Genomic DNA, 22,771 nt, shown 5'->3' on the forward strand with positions numbered 1-22,771 from the left:
AGCAGTGCCACAGAAAGCACGGTTTCACTTAGCAAATCCTGTGGTTGGTTGCTCCCCTCTGCAAATACCATTACTCCTTTGGTGCTCCCTCCAAACAAGAAACTCCATGACGCCGAAACCGGTTTGGCTCAGAGGATAGAGCTTAGGCCTGCGGGCTGAAGGGTCCCGGGTTCGATTCCGGTCAAGGGTACATGCCTTGGTTGCGAGCACATTCCCAGTGGGAGATGTGCAAGAGGCAGCTGATCGATGTTTCTCTCTATCCCTCTCCCTTCCTCTCTGTAAAAAATCAATAAAATATTTTTTAAAAAATAAGAAAGAAAGAAACTCCATGGGAATAAAGGTATTCCACAGCAAAATTTCTGTTTAGGGAAAGGTAACCATGATTGATTGATTGATTGATAGATAGATAGATAGATAGATAGATGATAGATGATATATATATATATATATAATTTTTTAAAATTTATTTCAAAGAAGGGAGAGGGAGAGAAACATCAAGGATGAGAGAGAACCATTGATCGGCTGCCTCCTGCATGCCCCCTCCTGGGGACTGAGCCCACAACCTGAGCATGTGCCCTGAGTGGGAATCCAACCATGACCTCCTGGTCCGTAGGTAGACGCTCAACCGCTGAGCCATACGGTGCAGCACATGCCACACGTTTATACATGTGACCTGATGTGAAGATCAAAGAACAAACTGATATGCCACCAAGAGGTGGCACTGTGCACCCACAGGGGTAGAACCCTACTCAGTAAATGTGGAACTTGGACATCAAGAAAAACATAACATATCAAAATGTATGCTAGAGACAGTAACTACTGTGGCTGTTCGGGGAAGGCCTAAGTATTTGTTAAGACTACAGAAAGAATATGAAAAGTATTTTTCAAACCACTGCCAGTGATACAAGCTGTATGGCACAGCCCTTTTTTTAAGATTTTTTTATTGATTTCTTTTTTAGACAGGAGGGTAGAGGGGGAGAGAGAGAGAGAAACATCAATGTGAGAGTGAGTCATCGGATCGGCTGCCTCCTGCATGCTCCCACCTGGATCAAACCCACAACCGGGAATCGAACCCTGACCTGGAATCTAACCGGCAACCCTTTGGTGTATGGGAGGACACTCAACTAACTGAGCCACATGGGCCAGAAAAGACACTGCCATTGTTTTTTGCTTCAGTTAAACTGGGTGTGTTTTTTTTTAAATAAGGAAACAAGTCATTTTTAAAACAAATACATATACTTTTTAATATAAATGGAAAGTAAGTATTCACTAATGCCAGAAATAATCTATCTTCAACTCCGGGCTCTTTTCAAAAGATACAAGATCATTGTTTCAAAAGATACAAGATGCACAGATAAATCACATTCACTCCTTACAAATGTTAAATAGCACACAATTTAAATTCATAATGAACAATGATAATTTTTCAGTAGCTTGAAATGTCAGTTGTCCATTCCATAATTTTTTATGAGTAAAAAAAGAAAGAGCTAATCATGTACCTTAATATTATCATTATGTATTACTCCAAAGTACAAACCACCCAAAAGATAAAAGAGTCCCATGCTTATATGTAGTATAAAAATACTGACACATGTATCAGTCATAACTCATACAATGAAAACTATATTTTGGAATATGTTTCACAAAGACAAGTCCAACATTTCTCTTTGGTTCATAAAATACAAGAGGTAGATTCAAAGAAAGTAAATGCCATTACATCATTAGATTTTCACTAAAATGTTGACAATTTATAACAGCAATTACTAGAAGTCAAACAAGTTTAGAAACTAAATTTTAAAAAATGGTAAGAATAACTTCAACTAATAAATGTTATTCTAAGTCCTAATCACATAAATCAGAAAAGATAGTTAACTACAAAAAAAATAGCTCTAATAAAATAAAAACATGCTATCAATATTAAAAATTATTTTCTATAATAACATGTTCTAAAACTTGGGGCAAGAGATTATGAATGTGTATGTTTATAAATTGGGCCTTTTGTTTAACTGTAAGTACCTAATATAGAAGATATTTGCTACTACTAATATGTACTACTCTCTCAGGTTTGTGCTGCCCAATGGAGAAGTGCAGGTTCAAAGAAATTCAACAGGGAGGGAGGACAGGGAATGTCACTCACCCGGGATCAACCCACTTCATGTAATGAAGACATTTCAGATGACCAAGAATGGTCCTCAGAAACCTTCCCAGTTAAATCTGATTCAAGTAGGAAACAAAGGACAAAAAAGAGAGACGCTCTTCAAAAGCCGGTCTCCATGAAAATGTTTTGTTTCCTGGTGCTGTTCAAAGCCAAGACAGAAGAGAAACAACCATTCAAATAAGTTGCCTTGTGTTGATAACGTAACAGGAATATGCTGACAGTCAGTGTGTCCTCTCAGGAACCAAATTACAGGGCAAGGGGAAGAGAAAAAGGCCCGCAGAATAAATATTATTTCATCACTCCTCCTTTACAAAAACGATATCAATAGACGAGGGTAATCGCACGCCTGGAAATCCAGCCACTTATGTTCATTCTCATTCAGCTTAAAGGGAGGCAAGGATAGAAACCCTATACTTACTTGGCTGCCGGAAGGTATGTCTTTCATGCAACGACATTCTATTAACAGGTCTACAAGGAAATGTTAAGAAGTCTACAAAGACATTCAAAATATATAAACCAGTTTAAACGTTGAGGTTTTCTGATCATCTTGGCATTTAAGAAAAAGACAAGTATAAAGAAGCTGGCATACACTTGAACCACCCAAAACCAAAGACGGATGATTTATGATTCCACCACGCAAAACAGAGTTAGTTCAAGCAGGTTCATGTTTCAGACTGAGGACTCGGGGCAGAGATTTGTAGAAAGGACTAAGAAGAAGAGATAAAATTCATTTTCTGGCTTTTTCAAAATTGGATGAGCTTATCAAAACTATGATTTTTAAAAAACATTTCTGTATATAGAAAATTGAGATAAAATGTTTAAATGATCATTGATAAGCTCTTCCCTTTTGTGAAAAAAATACTTATTTTGCCATCAACGTGCAATTCTAGGAGAAAAAGTCCCTCTAGAGATTATTGAGAATTTCAGTGTAATCGAGCTAAAGCAAAAAAAAAAAAAAAAAAAGTTCAACATGTCATTTCTGGGTGACTCCTAAAGTTTGTTTCATATTTTCATAAACCACATAGCTGATGCCTACAGCCGGGAGCACCTTCATGAAGTTTGGGGTGATGCCTCTGTAAAGTCCCGGTACCCCTTCTTTGGAAATGATTCGTCGAAAGAGGCCAACCATGTTCAGCTGTGGGCTTCCTTCTATCATGGCTAGAAAATAAAAAAGGAAACGAGGCCAATTCAATCCTCAAGCCTGCTTTGTTCTTATTAGTATGCATCGTTATGCTTCAGAATGATGCAGAAGGAAAGGGTCAAATTTATTCCAGGGAGTCCAAGAAAGTACCCTCTATACAAAGGGGGAGCAGAGGCCAGACGTGGCAGAGAGGTTGGGGATCGAGCTGTAGATGCTCAGGGTGTACTGTTTAAAGAGATGACAGAGGGTGAGATTGGCCAGGGAAAGAGCAAAAGAGGAAAGAAAGGCACAGAAAGCATACCTTACTAACAGAGCAATAAAAGCCAGCGAAGCATAAGAGGATTAGCCCAACTGGCGTGGCTCAGTGGTTGAGTGTCGACCTATGAACCAGGAGGTCACGGTTCAATTCCAGTTCAGGGCACAGGCCCAGATTGCAGGCTCCATCCCAAGTAGGGAGCGTGCAGGAGGCAGCTGATCAATGATTCTCTGTCCTCATTGATGTTTGTCTCTGTCTCTCTCTCTCTCTCTCTCTCTCTCTCTCTCTCTCTCTCTCTCTGCCTTCCTCCCTGAAATCAAATCAAATAAATTTTTTAAAAAAGAAAAGAGAATTACCCACGAGGTGACAGAAAAGCCAGGAGGGCACAGTGGGCTCCAAGTCGAGGGAGGCGACAGTGTCACGTGTTGTGGCGGCCACAGTCATAGCCATTGCAGCCACCACTGACCAGGAAGCGGACAAACGCCCGGTGTGTGACACAGATGGCTGCTAATGCTTACAGCACCGCCGGTCTCCGTTCCCATTTACAGATGAGAAAAGGAAACCCCAGAGAGGCCGTGTGCAAGGACCTGAGCCCACGTCCATCTAGATTCTAGATACTAACGCTTACACATTCCTTTTTTTTTTTTAATCCTCACCTGAGGACATTTTTCCATTGATTTTTACAGAGAGTGGGAGAGAGAGGGAAAGACAGAGAGAAACATCGATGTGAGAGAGACACATCCATTAGCTGCCTCCTGTACACGCCCTGACCAGGGCCCGGCCAGGGAGGAGCCTGCAATCAAGGTAGGTGCCCTTGACCGGAATCGAACCCAGGACCCTTCGGTCCACAGGCCAATGCTTTATCCACTGAGCCAAATCAGCTAGGGCAAAGCTTATACATTCTTAAAACATGTGTTCTCAACATGAGTAAAAACAACCCTTACTGTTGATGCATAAAGCACTGATATACATACAGTACATGCGCAGCGTGTCTGTGGTGTTAAAATTTCATGAAGAGGGAGTGATGGGGAAAAGGCTTTGTGAGAAGGTTCCTTCGGGAGGCAATAAAGAACGGAAGGTGGAGGTATACTCTCTTCATTGAAAAACCCACCTTGAGCCTGCATGCGTGTTCTCACCAAAGCCAGCGGATAGCTGGCCAGCTGCCCGCAGGTGCTGGACAAGGCGCCACACCCCAGCAACACCGCCACTCCGGGGTTCACCGTGTCTTTGGCAAAATGTTCCAGCCAATGGGACTTCAAGAGCTGCAAGGGACACGGAAAAAAGCGGAGAGACGGTGAACAACTCATTCCCTCAACATGAACATTTTCACAGCTGCTCTCGTCCCGCAGGAGACGGGCCATCCACTCCCAGGAGGGATTCGGACCCAGACCTGGGCGGTCTGCTAAATAACGGTGAAGGTCAGTAGCACACCAACTGCAGGACCTAAAGAACATTTCCTACCATGAGTGTTGATAAAAATAATGTCATTCTACCGACTACATCTACGTTTGTACTGGACACATTTAATCCTTTTGCAAAGCTCTGAGGCAGAGTTATCCTTCTGATTTGATAAATAAGAAAAATGATGCCCAGCCAGTGTGGCTCAGTGGTTGAGCATCAACCTATGGACCCAAAGGTCACGATTCAATTCCCGGTCAGGCACACGCCCGGGTTGTGGGGTTGATCCCCAGTAGGGGCATGCAGGAGGCAGCTGATCAATGATTCTCTCTCATCATTGATGTTTCTATCTCTCTCTCCACTTCCTTCTTCTCTCTCTCTAAATATATATATCTATAGATATAGACATAGATATAGATATATAGATATAGATATAGATATAGATATAGATATATAGATATATAGATATATAGATATATAGATATATAGATATATAGATATATAGATATATAGATATAGATATAGATAGATATAGACATAGATGTAAATTAACACCCTTGAATCTACTTTTGGGTCACAAACTGTTCCCTGGTATACGTGTACTTCTCCATACACAGTCAAATTCAAACAATAAGAACTATATAGCTACACTTTCAGATTCAAAAGATGGCTACAAACTCACCTCATACACGGCAAGGTCTATACCTGCGTAAGGTATGATGCCTAGTATGTTGGGAATATAACCTTTGAAGAAAGCTCCCATGCCTTCGTGCTTCAGAATCTTCTTGGCACAATCGAACAGGCCAGCGTACTGCCCAGTTTTGCCCACGGCCAGCCTGGTTTTCAGAACCTGGTAGCGAAGGAATAAACAAAACGGTTGTTCGTGTGACCTCTACCGCCATGAAACTCTTTGGAGAGGAACAGTGTTCTCATTCTCATCAACACCGTGACAGCGAGCCTCCCGGGCGGCGCCCCCTAGGCCTGCGTCCTGACACTCACACCCGGTGTGGTGCCCTCCCACACTCCACCAGGGGCGGTCTGTGAGACCAACGGTTTACAAAGTGACCCAAGAATGCACTTTCCTTCTTGGGGGCTCTGCCACCCCTGAGATCACCAATTTGGGGAAACCAGCTGCCACGTTGTGTGGATATTAACGCAGCCTGTGCAGAGGCCGAGGGGATGAGGGACCCATGTCTCCAGCCAGCAGCCAGGAAGGCCTGACCACAAACAGAAGATTCTGGAAGCAGATCCATCCCCAACACATTGAATGCAGCCCGGCAACACCCTGACTGCAGCCTGTAAGGAACCCTGGGCCACAGGCACCCCGCCCAGCTACTCCCAGATCCCTGAGCCACAGAAGCCGGGGAGTGAGGCATGCTTGTTGTTTGAAACTGTTAAATCTGGGGATTACTTGCTACACAGCCACGGATCGTGAATACGAAAACCGTTAACGCTGTCAGACTTCACGATGGCACGTACCTCCATAGGATAAATAAACGTCTGTGCAGTTGCTCCAGCCATGGAACCAGAAACAAATCTCTCAAAGGTCCCTATGTTCTGTCCTTCCCTGGTAAGCATCTTCTTGTACTGTGTGAGTCAATCGTAAGTGCACATTAGTACCTGCTGTAGACAGAATTGTGTGTCCCTACCCACAAATGCAGTGTGGGAGCTGTAACCCCCAATGGGATGGTATTTGGAAATGGGACCTTTGGGAGGTCATTAGAGTCAGACAAGGTCATGAGGGTGGGGCCCTCATGGCAAGATTAGTGTCCTTATAAGAAGAGACACCAGAGAGTTTTCTTTCTTCTCCTCCTCCTCCTCCTCTTCCTCCTCCTCCTTCTCATCCTCCTTCTCCTCCTCTCCTCCTCCTCCTCCTCCTCCTCCTCCTCCTCCTCCTCCTCCTCCTTCTTCTTCTCTCTCTCTCTCTCTCTCTCTCTCTCTCTCTCTCTCTCTCTCTCTCTCTCTCTCTCTTTCTCTCTCTCTCCACATGCATGCACTGAGAAAAGGCCATGTGAGCACATGGCAAGAGGATCGTCATCTGCAAGCCAGGAAGAGCACCTTCACCAGAACCCAAACTGGTCAGCGCCTTGCTCTTGGACTCCCAGCTCCAGAACTGTGAGAAATAAATACCTGTTGTTTGACCCACCCACCATATGGAATTTCGTTACAGCAGCACAAGCTGAATAAGACAATACCAAACACAAATCAGCTTCTAGAAGGCAGTTAACTGACCATGTGATTATGTTTTTCAAAATGCAAACACTGCATTAACCATACTTAGCAGGAAAGCAAGGCTTAAATGGTAATGCATTCCGTTGGCTGGACAGCAGTTTTCAAGTGAGATTCCCGCAGAACACAGATGTTGCCCAGAGAGGAACTAGCTGCTCCTTTGCTCAAACAGAATAACAGCATTCTTTCTCAGATGCACAGAAAATGCAGGGTTAATAGTGTTCACTATTTTTGAATAGTGACCCCATAGTTTTTCTGTTTTGAAGGTGGGTTTATTTTCACCAGTACAAACAAAACTGTTAAATAAGTGGCAAATATTAACAACCTAGAAATCAGTTTTTGTAGGCAATGCCTAGAATTATACTGTCACTGACAAGACAGCACTGACAATGACCTGTTCATAGGCTGAGAACTTGATAGCTGTCTCCGGGGCAATTTTAAGAACATTTGTGCCGTTTCCTCTCCAAAGGGAGCGGATCCCTCCTTCTTTCACCATCTGCCGGAAGCCACCATATATGTTCATTTTGTCGGATTTTGAACCATGGACCTGAAAATAAAAGTAAAACGCTACAAAATACTGGTGACGTGTTGTTGTTACTATTTCTATAGTAACAGTCCAAACCCCTCTCTCTTCTCCAATACTGCAAGAAGATGTGTTTGAAAACAGAAGATCGGAGGCTTAGAAAATATATAACATACAGCCCTAGCTGGTTTGGCTCAGTGAATAGAGCGTCGGCCTGCAGACTGAAGCGACTCAGATTCAATTCCGGTCAAGGGCACATGCCCGGGTTGCAGGCTCGATCCCCAGTAGGGAGCATGCAGGAGGCAGCTGATCAATGATTCTCTCTCATCATTGATATTTCTATCTCTCTCTCCCTCTCCCTTCCTCTCTGAAATCAATAAAAATATATTTTTGGGGGGGAAAGAATAATTACTAATTTTTAAAAAAAGAAAGAAAATGTATAACATATAAACAATTTAAGGAGACCCCTACAATAATGACTGAATATTTAAACACTTGAATAGTTGTAGAACACCAAAGATTAAGAGCTCATCACATACATGTATCAACAATTTGAGGTTTGGCAGAACACTGGAATCATTACATGGACAGAATTTAGGATTAATAGCAATAAAATGCAGAGGTATTTTTTTAAAGGCATAAAAGACTACTATGGAGAGTTTTATAACTTTTTCCAAAGCACCCTATTTCTTGTTGTTTGATGGGAATTTAGGACAAACAGACACAAGGTCTCGAAGTTCACCTGCATCATGACTTTGAGACGGTCCAAGGGCGCGGTGCTTGTTCGGGAGACGGCGCCAGCAATGCCTCCCGCCAGAAGCTGCCTCCACCACTGTCCCGACATTTTCTCATCTTCCGTGAATTCATCCGGGATAGTTAAACTATCGCCTATATCAATACCCTGTTAAGACGGGGGACGGGCAGAGATTACAGGCTCCTTCAACTAAACATAGATCATTCCAGAAATTTTGTTTTAAAGAAGCAGGTGTTATTTTATAGTTAAGATCAGCTTCATTCCCTGGAAAGTCACCAAACCAATCTGAGCAGAGATGAGGGTCAACGGCTCCTTCTCACTAAGTGGAGTGTGTGGAGTGTCAGTTCACCAGAAATGGAAATTGACAGTGTTCACCGATTTACAAAACCAACAGTCACACTTTATTTTCTTAATGGATTCAGGGTCAATTTTCTCCTCTGTGTCTAAGTCAGAATGAAAGGGCAGTATTTTATTTCTTTTTAACTAAAGAAAGAAATTAGCTGGTCAATTCTCCAAAAATGCACCCTTTATCTCGTAATTATATCTGTGTTATGCTTTGCACCATGATATATGCTTCAAATCTATATATATAAAAGCCTAAGCTACTGAACGACCAAACGACCTATCAACCGGTTGCTATGATGCACATTGACCACCAGGGGGTAGATGCTTAACGCAGGAGCTGCCCCCTGGTGGTCAGTGCACTCCCACAGCCAACCTCCTGCAGCCAGCCAACCTCCCCTCCCCCCCCATTCCGCCCCCTGGCTGGCCAGCCCTCATCGGGCCTAATCAGGCCGACTGACCACCTCCCGCAGCCCCTCCACCCTGTCCGGCCAACCTCCCGCGGCCCCAATCAGCCCTGATCGCCGGCCAGGCCGAGGGACCCCATCCATGCACCAGGCCTCTAGTATGTAAATAAAAACTATGTATGTGAATATCCCTAAACCTATTTCCTATACAGACCATCTCTAAATATTTTTATAAATCTGACTTGTCATTTAAAACATGCAAAAGATTCTATATAAAATTCAGCTAACAGGCAGTTCTAAATCTATTCTAAACTTTACTGGAGATTACCAACGTAGCTTGAGAGAAACACAGCTCTCTAATGGTAATAGTCTTACAACTTTATTATGTAAATGATTTTGGTGTGAAAGATTTTATAGGTAAGAGTGTCTGGGGAAGGAGCTATGCAATAGTAGTAGCTCTCTTCCTTTGCCTGTGAGTAAAAGGGGCGCTGTCACCAACTATCTCCAAAGACACAGTAAGAATCTGTGATGTACATGCAGTAAACAGAGCTCCGCAGCTTAAGGAGCCCCTGGGACCTGGTTGGCCACCTGCGCTGTAAATGTCCGTGTTCTCAGGCGGTGACCATCCCAATGGCTGACAGCCCCAAACCCGTACAAATTGATCCACGCAGCGCACTTACGGTGGAATGCTTCCAGAAACGGACAATCTCCTCGATGTCGGTAACAGGATTAAGTAAGAAGTAGTCCCTCCATTCATCCCAGTCCACTGTCATCGTTCCATCACTATCAATGCTGGGGGGGAAAAAAAAGGAAGAAGAAGACGCTAACTAAGGAACAAAACAGAATTTACAAATAAAACTACCATTGCTGGCTTTTTTACAGAATGACCATTTCTTTTCCAACTTAATATTCTCATTAAATATTTTAAAATCCTAGCCCAGCCGGTGTGGCTCGGTGGATTGAGCGCCGTCCCATGCACCAAGAAGTCATTGGTTGGATTCCTGGTCAGGGCTGAGGCCGAAGTTGTGGGCTCCATCCCCAGGATGGGGTGTGCAGGAGACAGCCAATCAATGACTCTCTCTCATCACTGATATTTCTCTCTCTCTCCCTCTCCCTTCCTCTCTGAAAACAGTAAAAGTTTTTTTTAAAAAAAAAAAGAATCCTGTCTTTCTCTTATATGTGGAATCTCAAATAAAAAACACAAAACAGAAACAGACCCATAGAAACAGAGACCAAAGGGATGGTCCCCAGAAGGGAGGGGGCGGAGGGTGGATGGAAAGGTGAAGGGGATACAGTCAATCCTCCTGTGTTGAGTTTGCACGCGGGCAGACAAGGACTCAAATTAGTGGGGTGGTCACATTGTGAGGCCTCAAAATACTGCCCCACTCTAATGTACACCTAAAACTAATATAGGATCGTATACCAACTACATTTAAACAAAATGATAAATTTTAAAGAGAAGAAAGAGTCCTGCCTGAGGTTGCACTCCCCTCTCTACACTTTAGAAATATGTGTGCACACACACGAAAAGGAAGGAAAAGGAGAGAAAGATATCGAATGGCTGCAGTGAGGAATGGCGAGGTGCAAGGACTTGTCTTAACCACACGGACATTGGCTCTCTGAAGCAGGACAGGAACGTGAACATCAAAGAAAAATAAACAATTCTCAATCCACTGGAGAGCTTACCTTTGAAGAATCAACTTTGCTTGTTTTTCAGAAATATGTATCCCTAACATCTGGAGAGACTGGACAATTTCGGAAGCCTCGATTTTTCCTTTAAAAGAAATAAAAACAGCATAAACTCAGCGTCAGACCTGTAAGGACCTTAGAAATCATGAATTGCAATTCCCTCGTTTTATCAGGGAAAGCCTTGGCTGGATTAAGGTAAACTTAAGAATTTAGGGGAGGGTTAGATTTGCTTAAGTGCATAGTGCAATATCAACTCAAAAACTAATAAGTACATTAAACAAGTACACACATTATTTCACTCCTGCTTTTTGCTTGACACAAATGGGACTCACTTCTATCTATTAATCTAAATAGAGAAACCATCATTCCAGTCCAAAGACACACATTTAAATGTCTATCTGTTTTTTTCTTCTCATTTTCAAAATCAGAGAGTATCTGCTCTAAATGAATTCTTTCAAAAAGACCGTCAAATGTAACATAATCGACAAGTTTTTAAAATTTAGATTATGTCATTTTTATGCCTAAATATGAAAGCAAAATAAACCTCTCTTGCCCAGAGAACAAGGAAACATAATTATTTTTAACCCATAGCTTTAAGTCAAATCAGCATATTGTTCCATAGTTAACATTTTACAAACAGCCCTAACTTACAGTTTCTTAACTCATTGGACAAATAATGAGTTTTCTTAACGAAAAACATGAATTCTATGTAAAAATCACATTACTAAGAAACAAGTATTAACACTAGTAATAATGAAAACCCCAGCCAGGTGGCTCAGTTGGTTGGAGCATCATCCCGTACACCAAAAGGGTTCAATTCCTGGTCAGGTCACACACCTAGGTTGCAGGTTCGGTCCCCAATAGGGGTGCATAAGGGAGGCAACTGATCAATGTCTCTCTCTCTTTCGCTCTCGCTCTCTCTCAAATCAATAAAAACATACCCTCAGGTGAGGATTAAAAATAATAGTTATCATTATCACCTAAGGGAAAAAAAGGCTAAATACACATTGTTCTAGACTCTTGGAAGTATAAGTGCTTCCTCATAGCTGATGATGAATAGAAAATAAAACACACCATCACTGTTTTTGTCCAGGCTCTTAAATGCCAATTTCATTTTTTTCTCATGGTCTTTAAGGTACTTCATGAATTCTTCAAAATCCAGCTTCCCATCTTTGTCGATATCACCAGTAATAAAAATTTTCTACAAAAAAAGAAAAGAAAATACAAGTCTTTTAACATGGGTTAAAATACTAAATTACTTGTCCACACACTTCAAGTAGATGGGCTGTTTTCCTATAAGACATGTATTTCATAAATCCCCAGGGAGAAGACAAACACTTGGGATTTAAATGTCTAAAATAGTCTTTTCCCTACTATGCTGCCATAAAAAAGAAGGAATTCTAATCATTTGCAGCAACCTGGATGGAATTGGAGAACATTATGCTAAGTGAAATAAGCCAGTCAATGAAAGAAAAATACCACATGATCTCACTCATTTATGGATAATAAAGAACATTATAAACTGATGAACAAAAAGATAGATACAGAGACAGTAAAGCATCAAACAGACTTTCAAATTACAGGGGGAAAGTTAGGGAGAGGTGGGGGAGATAAGAAATCAAATGAAGGACTTGTATGCATGCATATAAGCATAAACAATGGACGCAAAACTCTGGGGGGTGAGGGCATGTATGGGTGTGGGGTGGGGGGGCAATGGTAAGATATGTACACATATAATACCTCAATAAAAAAATGTAAAAAAAATAAAAATAAAAAAATAAAATAGTCTTTTCCCCTTGGATTTCCAAAATCAAATAATATTTCCCTTATAAGAAGCTGTCATATCCAATTCTCTCTAGGAGTAGAAACCACTGCGTTAGAGGAAGCAATCAGAAGCATGGTATTTAATATGACCTGTAAGCCCTCTTCCACTGTCACCCAAAATGTACCCCTCCTGCCTGTGAAGACCCTCACCGTCACCCACCCGAGGCTCGCAGACTCTTTTAATTAAAAAAAAATATTTTATTGATTTTTTTACAGAGAGGAAGGGAGAGGGATAGAGAGCCAGAAACATCGACCAGCTGCCTCCTGCACACCCCCCACTGGGGATGTGCCCGCAACCGAGGTTCATGCCCTTGACCGGAATCGAACCTGGGACCCTTGAGTCCGCAGGCCGAGGCTCTATCCACTGAGCCACCCCGGCCAGGGCATCCACAGACTCTCGCTCTTCTGGGAAGACGCTGCCTGGGTGTGGCGGCGGCATCACGGTCAGACCTCCAGCTCTGGACCCGGAGAGAAAGAGGTCTGAGCCTCATGGGGTGCCGGAAGCCTAGAGGGAAACGGACGGGTTGGAGTGCAGAACGAGAAACGAAGATCGGCGGGAAACCCGTGAAGAACCAAAGGCTGACCCCAACCCCAAGTAACCAGGGGACAAGCGTTCAGGTTGAATAAAGAGTAAATAAGTCATCATCCAGAAGACAAGCACACCGGCCCCGACATCTCCCGCCCACGGGCCCAGGCCCACCTTCCCCGGCTGCTGCGAGGAGCCGATCCCTATGTCGCCCAGGGTTTCCTCCAGCTCCAGGACGTCCAGGGTCCCGTCCGCATTGTGGTCCAGGTACCAGAAGAGGTCTTGGTAGAGCGAGTCCATCGGGGCGGCAGGGGGGCAGGGGGGTCCACGCCGGCCCCTCCGAGCCTCGCAGACGTGGACGTGAGAGGGAGAAGGGGGGGTTCTGCCCGGTCCGGTCCGGTCCGGTCCGGTCCAGACGGCAGAGACCTACGGCAGCAGCATCCGCTAGGACGCCCAAGACAAGTCCCATCCGCGAGAGGCAGCGCAGGGAGGGGAGGGCGCCCCGCAACGGCTCCGGGCGGAGGCACGCGGTGCTGGGGGCCTGGAGGGGGGGGCACGCTGGGGGCTGGGAGCGGTGGCCTCGGGGGCAGCCCATCAGACACCCCGGTTTCCCTGGAGAAGCCTACAACTCCAAGACCTGGGCACGGGCTGTCTCCAGAGGTGGAGCATCTTTTCTCAGAAGAGGGGGGATCGGAGGCTGGGGCCTGGCCGCAGGGCCACAAGGATGGGGGTGGGGAGAGCCAGCAGTTTCTGGAAGTTGTCTGGTCACCCCTTTCTGAGAAGCCTTCTTCGAAGGCTGAGACGCTGAAGAATCCTTGTCGTGGAGACTGGGAATTGGGGACCTAATGAGAGTCTGCCCACCTGGGCCTTTCCTTCTGCGATGCTCCCTCACCCTCTCACCCCCCCAAGTCACCCCCAAACCCAGGTCCTCATCTTCACCCCGCATCACAGTGGCTGCCGGGCAAGGCCGCCCTAAGGCCAGGTCCCAGCTCTAGCCTCAGAGGCACACCTGGGAGGGAGACCTCAAAGTGGGCGGAAGTCAAGGCAGCTGGGGTCCCAGGGAGAAGTCAGGAGATACTCAGAAGCAATGTCCCTGACTCTCCTGAACCCCACTCTCCCCTATGCATATCCTTGTGGGCCCTCATCCTGCTCCACCGGATATGGGAAGCTGGTTTCACAATAAACACCCTGCCTTTTAGGTCATCTACCCTCCGGAATATGGCGTACTCTTTAAAAAAGTTGTATTAAAATTCATGTAAAGCAACCAGAACACACATTCATGGCTGGCTGGAATGCAAAATGGTACAACCACTCTGGAAAGAAATTTTTTGGGAGGAAAAAGAAAAAAAACAAGGAAAAAAAGGAAGACATTCTGGCATTTCTTACAAAACTAAACACACACAGTACAATCCGGCAATCCCAGTGCTTGGTATCCACCCAGAGGAGTTGAAAACTTAGATAACATATGTCTACACAAAACCGACACACATAGGTTTGTAGCGGCTTTACTCACAATGGGCAAAGCTTGGAGACAACCAAGACGTCCTTCTTAAGTGATGGGTACATAATCTGTGGAATATCCAGAGGATGGAATATTATTCAGCACTAAAAAAAATGCGCTACCAAACCATACAAAGACATGGAGGACCCTGAAATGCCTATCACTCAGTGAAAGAAGCCAATCTGAAAAGGCTATCTCCTGTATGATTCCATCTCTAGGGCATTCTGGCAACACTACGGAGACAGCAAAAAAGTAAGTGGTTGCCAGAGGTCAGGGCTTGAGGGAAGGTAAACAGGCAGAGCACGGAGGGTTTTTTAGGCCAGTGACAATATTCTGTATGATACTGGAAAGGTGAATGCATGTCATTACACATGTGTCCAGCGTCACAGAATGCACCCCACCAGGAGTGAACCCTAAGATAACTGAGCTATGGGCTTTGGGTGATAATGATGTGTTAATGAGGTTCATCCGTTGTAACGAATGTGCCGCTCTTGTGCCAGATGTTGATCCTGGGGGAGTCTATGTATATGTGGGGGCAGGAGGGATACGGGAAATCTCTCTGCCGTCCTCTTAATTTTGCTGTGAACCTAAAACTGTTCCCAAAAAAAGGAATTTTTTTTTTTTTAAATCCATCAAGACAATTGAATCAAGCCCATGTCTGTTAGTTCTTGCTCTCCTGGCTCATCATATCAAGTGCGGACAACATAAAGAGGGCCATGACAGACAACATAAAGAGGGCCATGACATGTCCTTGAAATACCCATGGGTGTGCCTGCAGGGGGAGGTTGCGCCATGGTTAGTCAGAAGCACTACTGCAGGCTGTGCAATCCACGTTCCGCCCCCCGACCCGAGTAGCTGGGCAGTGGCAAGTGTCTAACGCTGTTTCACAAGAGATGCTGTGGCCCAATCGGGAATGAGTCCTCCCACAAAAGCGACGTTTGCAATCCTCGAAGAATGGTCCTTGCTTGTGCACAGCAGAGCATGCAAGCAGTCACAGGGAGTCACAGAAGTCGGGCATCCAGCCAGGGCCCGTGAGTGCACAGGACCACGGCGAAAAGACAGACGTCACGGCCAGGGTCGTAAGGAACAGACGGACAGCACTTTGTAGAACCAAGAATGGACGGTCCCATCACCTCATATGAGCCTCTGGACTCTGAGATGCTCCCCTCTCCGCGTAACAGTCCTGTGCCCCTTAGGATCCTACATCTTTCCGAAGAAAGTTCCAATGAGAGGATGTGCCCATGAGAACATGGCAAACAACGTCATGTTAAAGTTGCCTGTAATCTCTCAGGCTAACTTGTTACATCAGCTAGCCCTGAGCTTGGGTACAGTAATACCTTCATACTCTACAAAACCTGTCTCTTCTGCTCTGCGTATTAATAAAAGAGTTGCCACTAAAACGATGTCTTTCTTCGAGAAGGAAGAGAAAATATTGGTAAAACCCTATTGGGCAAGCTTCCCTTTTTTCATTTTATTGCCGTAATTCTACATTCAGACTTTTTGGGGCCCTACACTGTTCCAAAGTCTCCCAAGCCTACACTAAAATGAAATAACCATATTTCCAGCCAAAACTGCTGACTCTTCACCGTCATTTCCATTTTGGTATATTAGAATCCTGATTATTCCCTCTCTTCTTTAATGACCTGAAGAAAAAATTTTTTTCCTGAGAGTACCTCCAATGGCATCCAAACATTGGGACTATCTTTTAGATACCTCTTCCTGGGAGGGGTTCCCTTTCCTGCCCTCAAAGGCTCATGGATGCCTGATCTACAGGCATGAAATCCCACATACACAGCATCTAACCAGGGGCCCACTTCGTAGTGAGAGAGGTGTGGGAGGGGGCCCATGACCAAGAAGTCCACCGCCCTTATCCCATGCCACTCCGTCCAGAAGAGCCGCCCTCACAGGGTGCTAGAGAGTCCCACAGGGTAGCTGAAGCAGCACCGAGGAGACAGTATGTGGCAGAGATGGATGCCACCCTTCAGGATGCAGTAAATCGGAGAGCTGTGTCTGGCTCTGGGCCCCCAACAGGACGAGAATCCAGGAACCAAGAGTGGAAGCAAGAGTGGTCCCCTGACTGTCACTCCCAATGACCCACGGGGGGGACTTTTTACTTCCTGTTCCCACAATGCTGGGCTCTGCAGGGTTAGTTTCTGGTCCCCAAACAGGATATACTCTTGCCAGGGACTAGAGCAAGCTCCAGCCGCCACCTGGACATTGGGAACTCTCTGTGTCCAGGGACCACCAGGCAAGAGGAGAAGTCACCATCCTAGGCGGCGTAAATGGACCCTGATCAGCAGGAGGCAGGGCAGCTTTTACACAAGGAAGACGGAGAACAATGCAGGCAACACCGGTGACCCACATACACAACGTGAACGGTGACTCAGAGCCCGCAGGAATGCAGGTGTGTGTCACACCGCCAGGTAAGTCACCGAGACCTGCAGAGATGATGGCTGGGTGTGAGTGGAACTGAACACAGAAGGTCAAAAAGGGAGATCATGAGACCCAGGTGTGACCAAGGGAAGCCCTGGGGACTGTGGTTTGTCCCTCTGACCTCCCTGAGGAAGACGGGCTGGGACGAGGCAGAGAAGCAGATCTGTGGTGGCCAGGCCAGGCCGCCTGTGAGAGAACCTGCTGCCTACCCCACCACACCTTGGGCAGCCAGGGCCAACACAGGACCCCCCCAACAGACAGCACTTCCTCGGAGACTCCCCACCAGCCTTGTTGAGACTTCCTGAGAGATAGAGAGATAGAAACATCAATGATGAGAGAGAATCATTGATCGGCTGCCTCCTGCACGCCCCTGGAGATCGAGCCTGCAACTTGGGCATGTGCCCTTGGCTGGAATCGAACCTGGGTCCCTTCAGTCCCCAGGCCGACGCTCTATCCACTGAGCCAAACCAGCTAGGTCCCTTCTTGCACTCTTCTCACAGGGGTTCAACTTGCATCCTGGTCTGAAGATCCCCTCGGCGCACTCCTGCTCCCTCTCCCATACCCCTCCAGGCCTTTCCCCCCAATAAATCTCTTGCACACCCAACCCCATCTTGCTTTCTGCCCCTCGGAGGCCCAGAACTGACAGTTACTACCAGGAGGGACCCAAGACAACAGGTGGGGACATTGGGCTTGGGAACTGGCTCACTCACCGCCCCGCAGGCAAAGAGCCACAGTGGCTTATGGGTAAGGATATACCTCCCACACGGCAGGAGCCCATCGCTAAGATGTCCCGGTGGTGACCTGGGAAGATGGCCAGGTTTAGGGGAACACCCTGACCACTGCAATGATTTGGGCATTTGAAAAATCTGAGTGGCACTATGCTATGAGGGTAGGCAGGCAAGCAGCATGATCAATGAAGCGAGTCACCAGGATGATCCAGCCATGTTACCTGTGAATATATCGATAGTACAGTCTGGGAATATAAAGGGGGAAATTGACAGGGTTCTAAAGAAAAGGTAACAGATCCAGGGTTAGAGGGAGAGTTTGACACCTCTCTTTCAGTAGTGATGGCAGTAACAGTATTAGATCGTTTAAAAGCTAATCGTTAACTGACTGCTTATTAGGCAGCAGGCATGAATGCATTCATTCTTCGCAATAACCCCAGTGCTACCTCTGTCACAGAGAGGAAACTGGGGCTAGAGAGGTTTTTTTAAATGTTCCAAAATTAACTAGCAAGTAGCAGAACCGAAATTTAAACCCAGGCAGTAAGGCCAGATTTTGCTTATTTTCTTACAGGCTTATCTGTGCATGTAAAAAGGTGATTATCTGGCAAAACTATGGAGGCAATAAGAAGGTCAGCGGTGGAGGGAAGAGCAGGCAGAGCACAGGGGATTGCTGGGGCAGGGAAAATGCTCCGTGACACCTGGTGATGGAGAGATGTCATTATCGCTTGTCCAAACCCACAGAACGTACAGCACCAAGAGTGAACCTAAGGTGAGCTGTGGACTTTGGTGATTATGAGGTCAGTGTAGGTTCATCCTTGGTAAATAATGCACCAATCTGGTGAGTGACGTTGACAATAAGGGAGGCTATGCATGTGTAGGGCCAGGGGTATATGGGGAATCTCTGTGCCTTCCTCTCAATTGTATAGTAAAACTAAAACTGCTCTAAAAAATAGTCTGGGTTATTTTTTTAATAAAAAGGAGATTTATCTTATTTTACCTAGCATTTCTAGGTACCTTGCAACAGGTGAAATTTTGGTTATATTTTCATACATATGCTGGAAATAAATGTGGGGGTTTTTTTGTTGTGTTTTTAATATAATTTTATTGATTTCAGAGAGGAAGGGAGAGGGAGAGAGAACTAGAAACATCAAGAGTGAGAGGAAATCATTGATAGGCTGCTTTCTGCACACCCCCTTACTGGGGATCGAGCCCGCAACCCAGGCATGTGCCCTTGACCAGAATTGAACCCGGGACCCTTCAGTCCACAGGCTGACGCTCTATCCACTGAGCCAAATTGGCTAGGATAATAAATGCATATTTTATGTATATGTATAAAATACCTATGTTATGGTGATAAACATATGCCATCCTGTTCCATGTGTTTGCATACATACAGTTTTACACAACTTATTTTACGCTTGCCCTTATATGAATTTTGAAAAAGTGAAGACATTTTTTAATTTCTCTTTCTTAGTCTATCTAGCCAGAGGTTTGTCTATTTTATGCATATTTTCAACCACCCCCCGCCAAAAAAAGCATATATTTAAAAATTTAAAGCACATGGTTAAATAACTCATGGGTCAAAGGTGAAATCATATTAGAACCTAGAGCAGTGATGGCACCTTTTGAGCTTGGTGTGTCAGACTTCGCCAAAAAACTGAGCATAACTCGGGTAGTGTGTCACTTTGAAGAAAAAAATAACTCCAAGACCCTAGTCGCAAAAGTTTCATCCTCAGGAGCAGCAAATGTTTCATCCTCGGCATGCGGCCGCGTGTCATCAGAAATGGCTACGCGTGTCAGTGCTGACACTCGTGTCATAGGTTCGCCATCACTGACCTAGAGAATGCTTGGAACTAACTACAATAAAAGCACTTGGGGAATGCAGCTAAAGTGACTAAAGGGATATTGTAGCTCAAAATTAATAAATTCAGCATTTAATGCAAGAAATTAGAAAAAAAGCAAATGAGCCCTAGCCAGTTTGGCTCAGTGGATGGAGCGTGGACCCAGGGACTAAAGGGTCCCAAGTTCAATTCTGAACAAGGGCACATACCTCGATTGCAGGTTCAGTCCCAGCCCTGACACCTTGTGGGAGGCAGCCAATCTATGTGTCTCTCTCACACAGGTGCTTCTCTCTCTGTGTCTCTCCCCCAACCTTCCACTCACTCTAAAAAAATAAATAAATAATGGAAAAATGCCCTCGGGTGAGGATTAACAAAAAGAAAAAGAGCAAATGAGTAAACCCAAAGAAAGTAGAAGGAAATAAATAGAAATTAAGGGAAGAAAATAAAAACCAGACAATCAGCAAAAGGGACCAGCAATGACATTGGGAACAAAACTACTAATAGTCAGAACTTTTTAAAAAGAATAAGTGAATATTATGAACCTTGGACAAAAGGGCTGTTTCCTAAAAATGTAACCTCCTGAATCTGACTCAGGACCAAACAGTAGCTGAAGAGGCCAGTCACTACAGACATTGAATGAGTAGCTTAAAATACAAAACTATACAACAGTTGTCGGCTCTTGTGGTTGAATCACTTTCCCCCTTGGGACAGGGATGCCAAAGTGTCCTCTTAGGTTGCAGTGGGTTGGAGAGGTTCCAAACACCTCCTCCTGGTAAAGGGCGGGATGAACTTCAGCACACAATTAAAATGACTCAGAGAAGGCCAACCCCTCCATGTCAATCAATGGAATGTCCCTCCGCTCCTCAACAGGAAGTTGGGGAAAACGTAAGATTGGTTTTCTTTTTCTTTTTTTAAATTAAACTTACTGGGGTGACATTGGTTAATAAGATCATATACGTTTCAAGTGTACATTTCTATGATACATGCTCTGTATATTGCATTGCGTGCCCACCACCCGAAGTCAAATCATCTTCCATCACCATATTTGGCCAAGACTTTGTGGACGGAAGGGGCCACATGCTGACCCGACAGGCTCAGGGGAGGCCTGCATGGCGGGCTTGCAAACTCAGAGACCTAAAGTCACCACAAAGGATGGTCTGAAATTAACTAAACGCAGTGATGGTGGGTAGTCACCTCCTAGGCCGGTATCTTCACTGACGAGGTCAACCTTTACCTGAACTGAGCCCACCTGTCTTTTTGCACCTATGATAACACACCCTTGAAATGTCTGGGTAACTTGTAACTTCCCTTTTTCCAGACCCCTTGGGGCACAAGCTAATGTGCCTGGGCACCAGGACAGAGACCACAAATTCCTTCCTTGTTAACATGTTAATTGTTCCTGCACCCACCTAAGTATGTGTCTATCATTTTATTTCTTATCCAATCCCAGGGGTTCCCCCACCTCCCCGCTTTTGCTTTCTCCCACCTCTCTAGTTTATCTCCAATGGATTTCATGTAGCCCACCTACGTCCCCTCCTTTGACTGCTATGTATAAGAATAGATGAGAGACTGCCGTTCTCTGAAGCACTATCCCAATCTGTTGAGATTCTGCTTCCCGGCAATTGTCGACAGTTTGGCTCAAATAAACTCACAACAATTCTTTACAGGTTGGAATGTTTTCACATTAGCAATTTGTTTTCAAACAGATCTGAAACGGTAGGCAAAACTAGCTGGTGATGGAAGCAACTTGGAAGAGATACAAAGTGTGAGCTTTTTACCGGATCGGGGGGCCCACTGACACCTGAGAGCTAACAAGTTCAAGTTTGCGTAAATGTTTGCAAAGGCGCAGAGGGGCAGGGAAGGCCCTGGGATGCATTCAGACCGAAAGAAAGGCGGTCCAGTGGGCGAGGGTTCGCTGCACTGAGTTCACCTGGAAAAACACTGGAGCCTTTCAGAGCCTGCAGCTCCTCTTTGGAGCGGGTGCCCGGCCCGCGCCCCATTCCCGAGCGTCTCACCCCCCGGCGGCTGGGAACCCCGGCTCCTCCTCCTTCCCGGCCGAGCCCGGGCCGCCGCCCTCCGAGCTGGCAGCGCCCCGAGTCCCCCAGCCCTCCGGGCCCTCGGGCCGCCCAGCCGCCACCCACCTCCTCGGCGTCCTGGCCCAGGGGGATGCCCAGGTTCTGCAGCCCCTCGTGCAGCTCGCCGATGTCCACCACGCCGTCCCCGTTGCGGTCCAGCTGCCGGAACAGGGTCTCGTAGCGCCCCGGCGGCCCCGCGTCCTGGCAGGCGGCCGCGGGCAGCACCCAGCCCCGCAGCCAGCGCAGCATGGTCCCGGAGGCGCGGGCGCCGAGCGAGAGCACCGGGGACCCCGCACAGGCTGCCGGGGCCTGGCGTGAGCCGGTCGCAGCCGGGGACCCCACCCAAGCCGGGCGGGGCGCGCGGGGAGAGGCCGGAGTCGGGGAGGAGCTCGCCCCGCGCCCGCCTCCAGCAGGAAGGGGAAGGGCCGGCGGGTCTCCGGAGGCTGTGGGCCCGCGGAGACGGTACAGCGGGGTCCCCGCTGCCAGAGGCGCGGGTACGAGGAACCAGGACCAAGTGCCCGGAAGTCCTGGACCTCAGAGTCAACTAATAAGCGCGGGGAGAGGGGGCAGTTCGGAGCGCAGGTTCCTTCACTTCAAACCTCCGCCCTCCCGCCGGAGCCTGGCGCCCCGCCCGGAGGAGGCTGGCTGCCTGGAAACGGGGCCATCGCGCTTTGTCTGATCTTCAACTCGCACAGATCTCTGACTTTTTCCTACCACTCCACTGGCACTGCACAGCTCTGGGCCTGTTTTCTTTTTATTGATTTTAGAGAGAGCGGAAGGGAGAGGGGGGGAGAGAGAGAGGTGTGAGGCACCCATCAGCTGCCTCCTGCACGCCCCCTCCCTGGGATCCTGCCGGCAACCCTGGCATGTGCCCTGATCCCGATGGAACAGGCATCCTCTTGGTGCATGGGAGGAAGCTCAACCAACTGAGCCACACCAGCGGGTCGGG

The 22,771-nt window shown here is 46.3% G+C and overlaps 1 protein-coding gene across 2 annotated transcripts; it reads right to left on the reverse strand.

The window, feature by feature from the left end:
* Positions 1-1,217: 1,217 nt before the first annotated feature.
* SLC25A24 (solute carrier family 25 member 24) lies at positions 1,218-22,316 on the reverse strand. 2 transcript variants are annotated; one of them, XM_079761404.1, is made up of 11 exons: positions 21,889-21,998; positions 13,422-13,691; positions 11,972-12,098; positions 10,895-10,982; positions 9,889-10,000; positions 8,448-8,606; positions 7,577-7,729; positions 6,433-6,540; positions 5,636-5,803; positions 4,667-4,817; positions 1,218-3,316 (listed from the first exon to the last, which is right to left on the reverse strand). In XM_079761404.1, the coding sequence occupies exons 2-11, from the start codon at positions 13,545-13,547 to the stop codon at positions 3,132-3,134; spliced, it is 1,377 nt and encodes a 458-aa protein (XP_079617530.1). In that variant the 5' UTR covers positions 13,548-13,691; positions 21,889-21,998; the 3' UTR covers positions 1,218-3,131. The 2 variants fall into 2 exon arrangements, with proteins under 2 accessions (XP_079617530.1, XP_079617529.1); XM_079761403.1 differs by lacking the exon at positions 13,422-13,691 and having other exon boundaries at positions 21,889-22,316.
* Positions 22,317-22,771: the final 455 nt, after the last annotated feature.

The sequence above is a fragment of the Cnephaeus nilssonii genome (genome assembly GCF_951640355.1).
Source record: "Cnephaeus nilssonii genome assembly, chromosome: 21".
Classification (NCBI taxonomy): Eukaryota; Metazoa; Chordata; class Mammalia; order Chiroptera; family Vespertilionidae; genus Cnephaeus; species Cnephaeus nilssonii.

Coding starts and splice junctions, on each gene's coding strand:
- SLC25A24 (XM_079761403.1), bottom strand. CDS start 22,071: ATGCTGCGCTGGCTGCGGGGCTGGGTGCTGCCCGCGGCCGCCTGCCAG. Junction 10,983..11,971: donor CCTGGACAAAAACAGTGATG/GTGTGTTTTATT, acceptor TTTCTTTTAAAG/GAAAAATCGAGGCTTCCGAA. Junction 6,541..7,576: donor AGTTCTCAGCCTATGAACAG/GTCATTGTCAGT, acceptor TGACTCACACAG/TACAAGAAGATGCTTACCAG.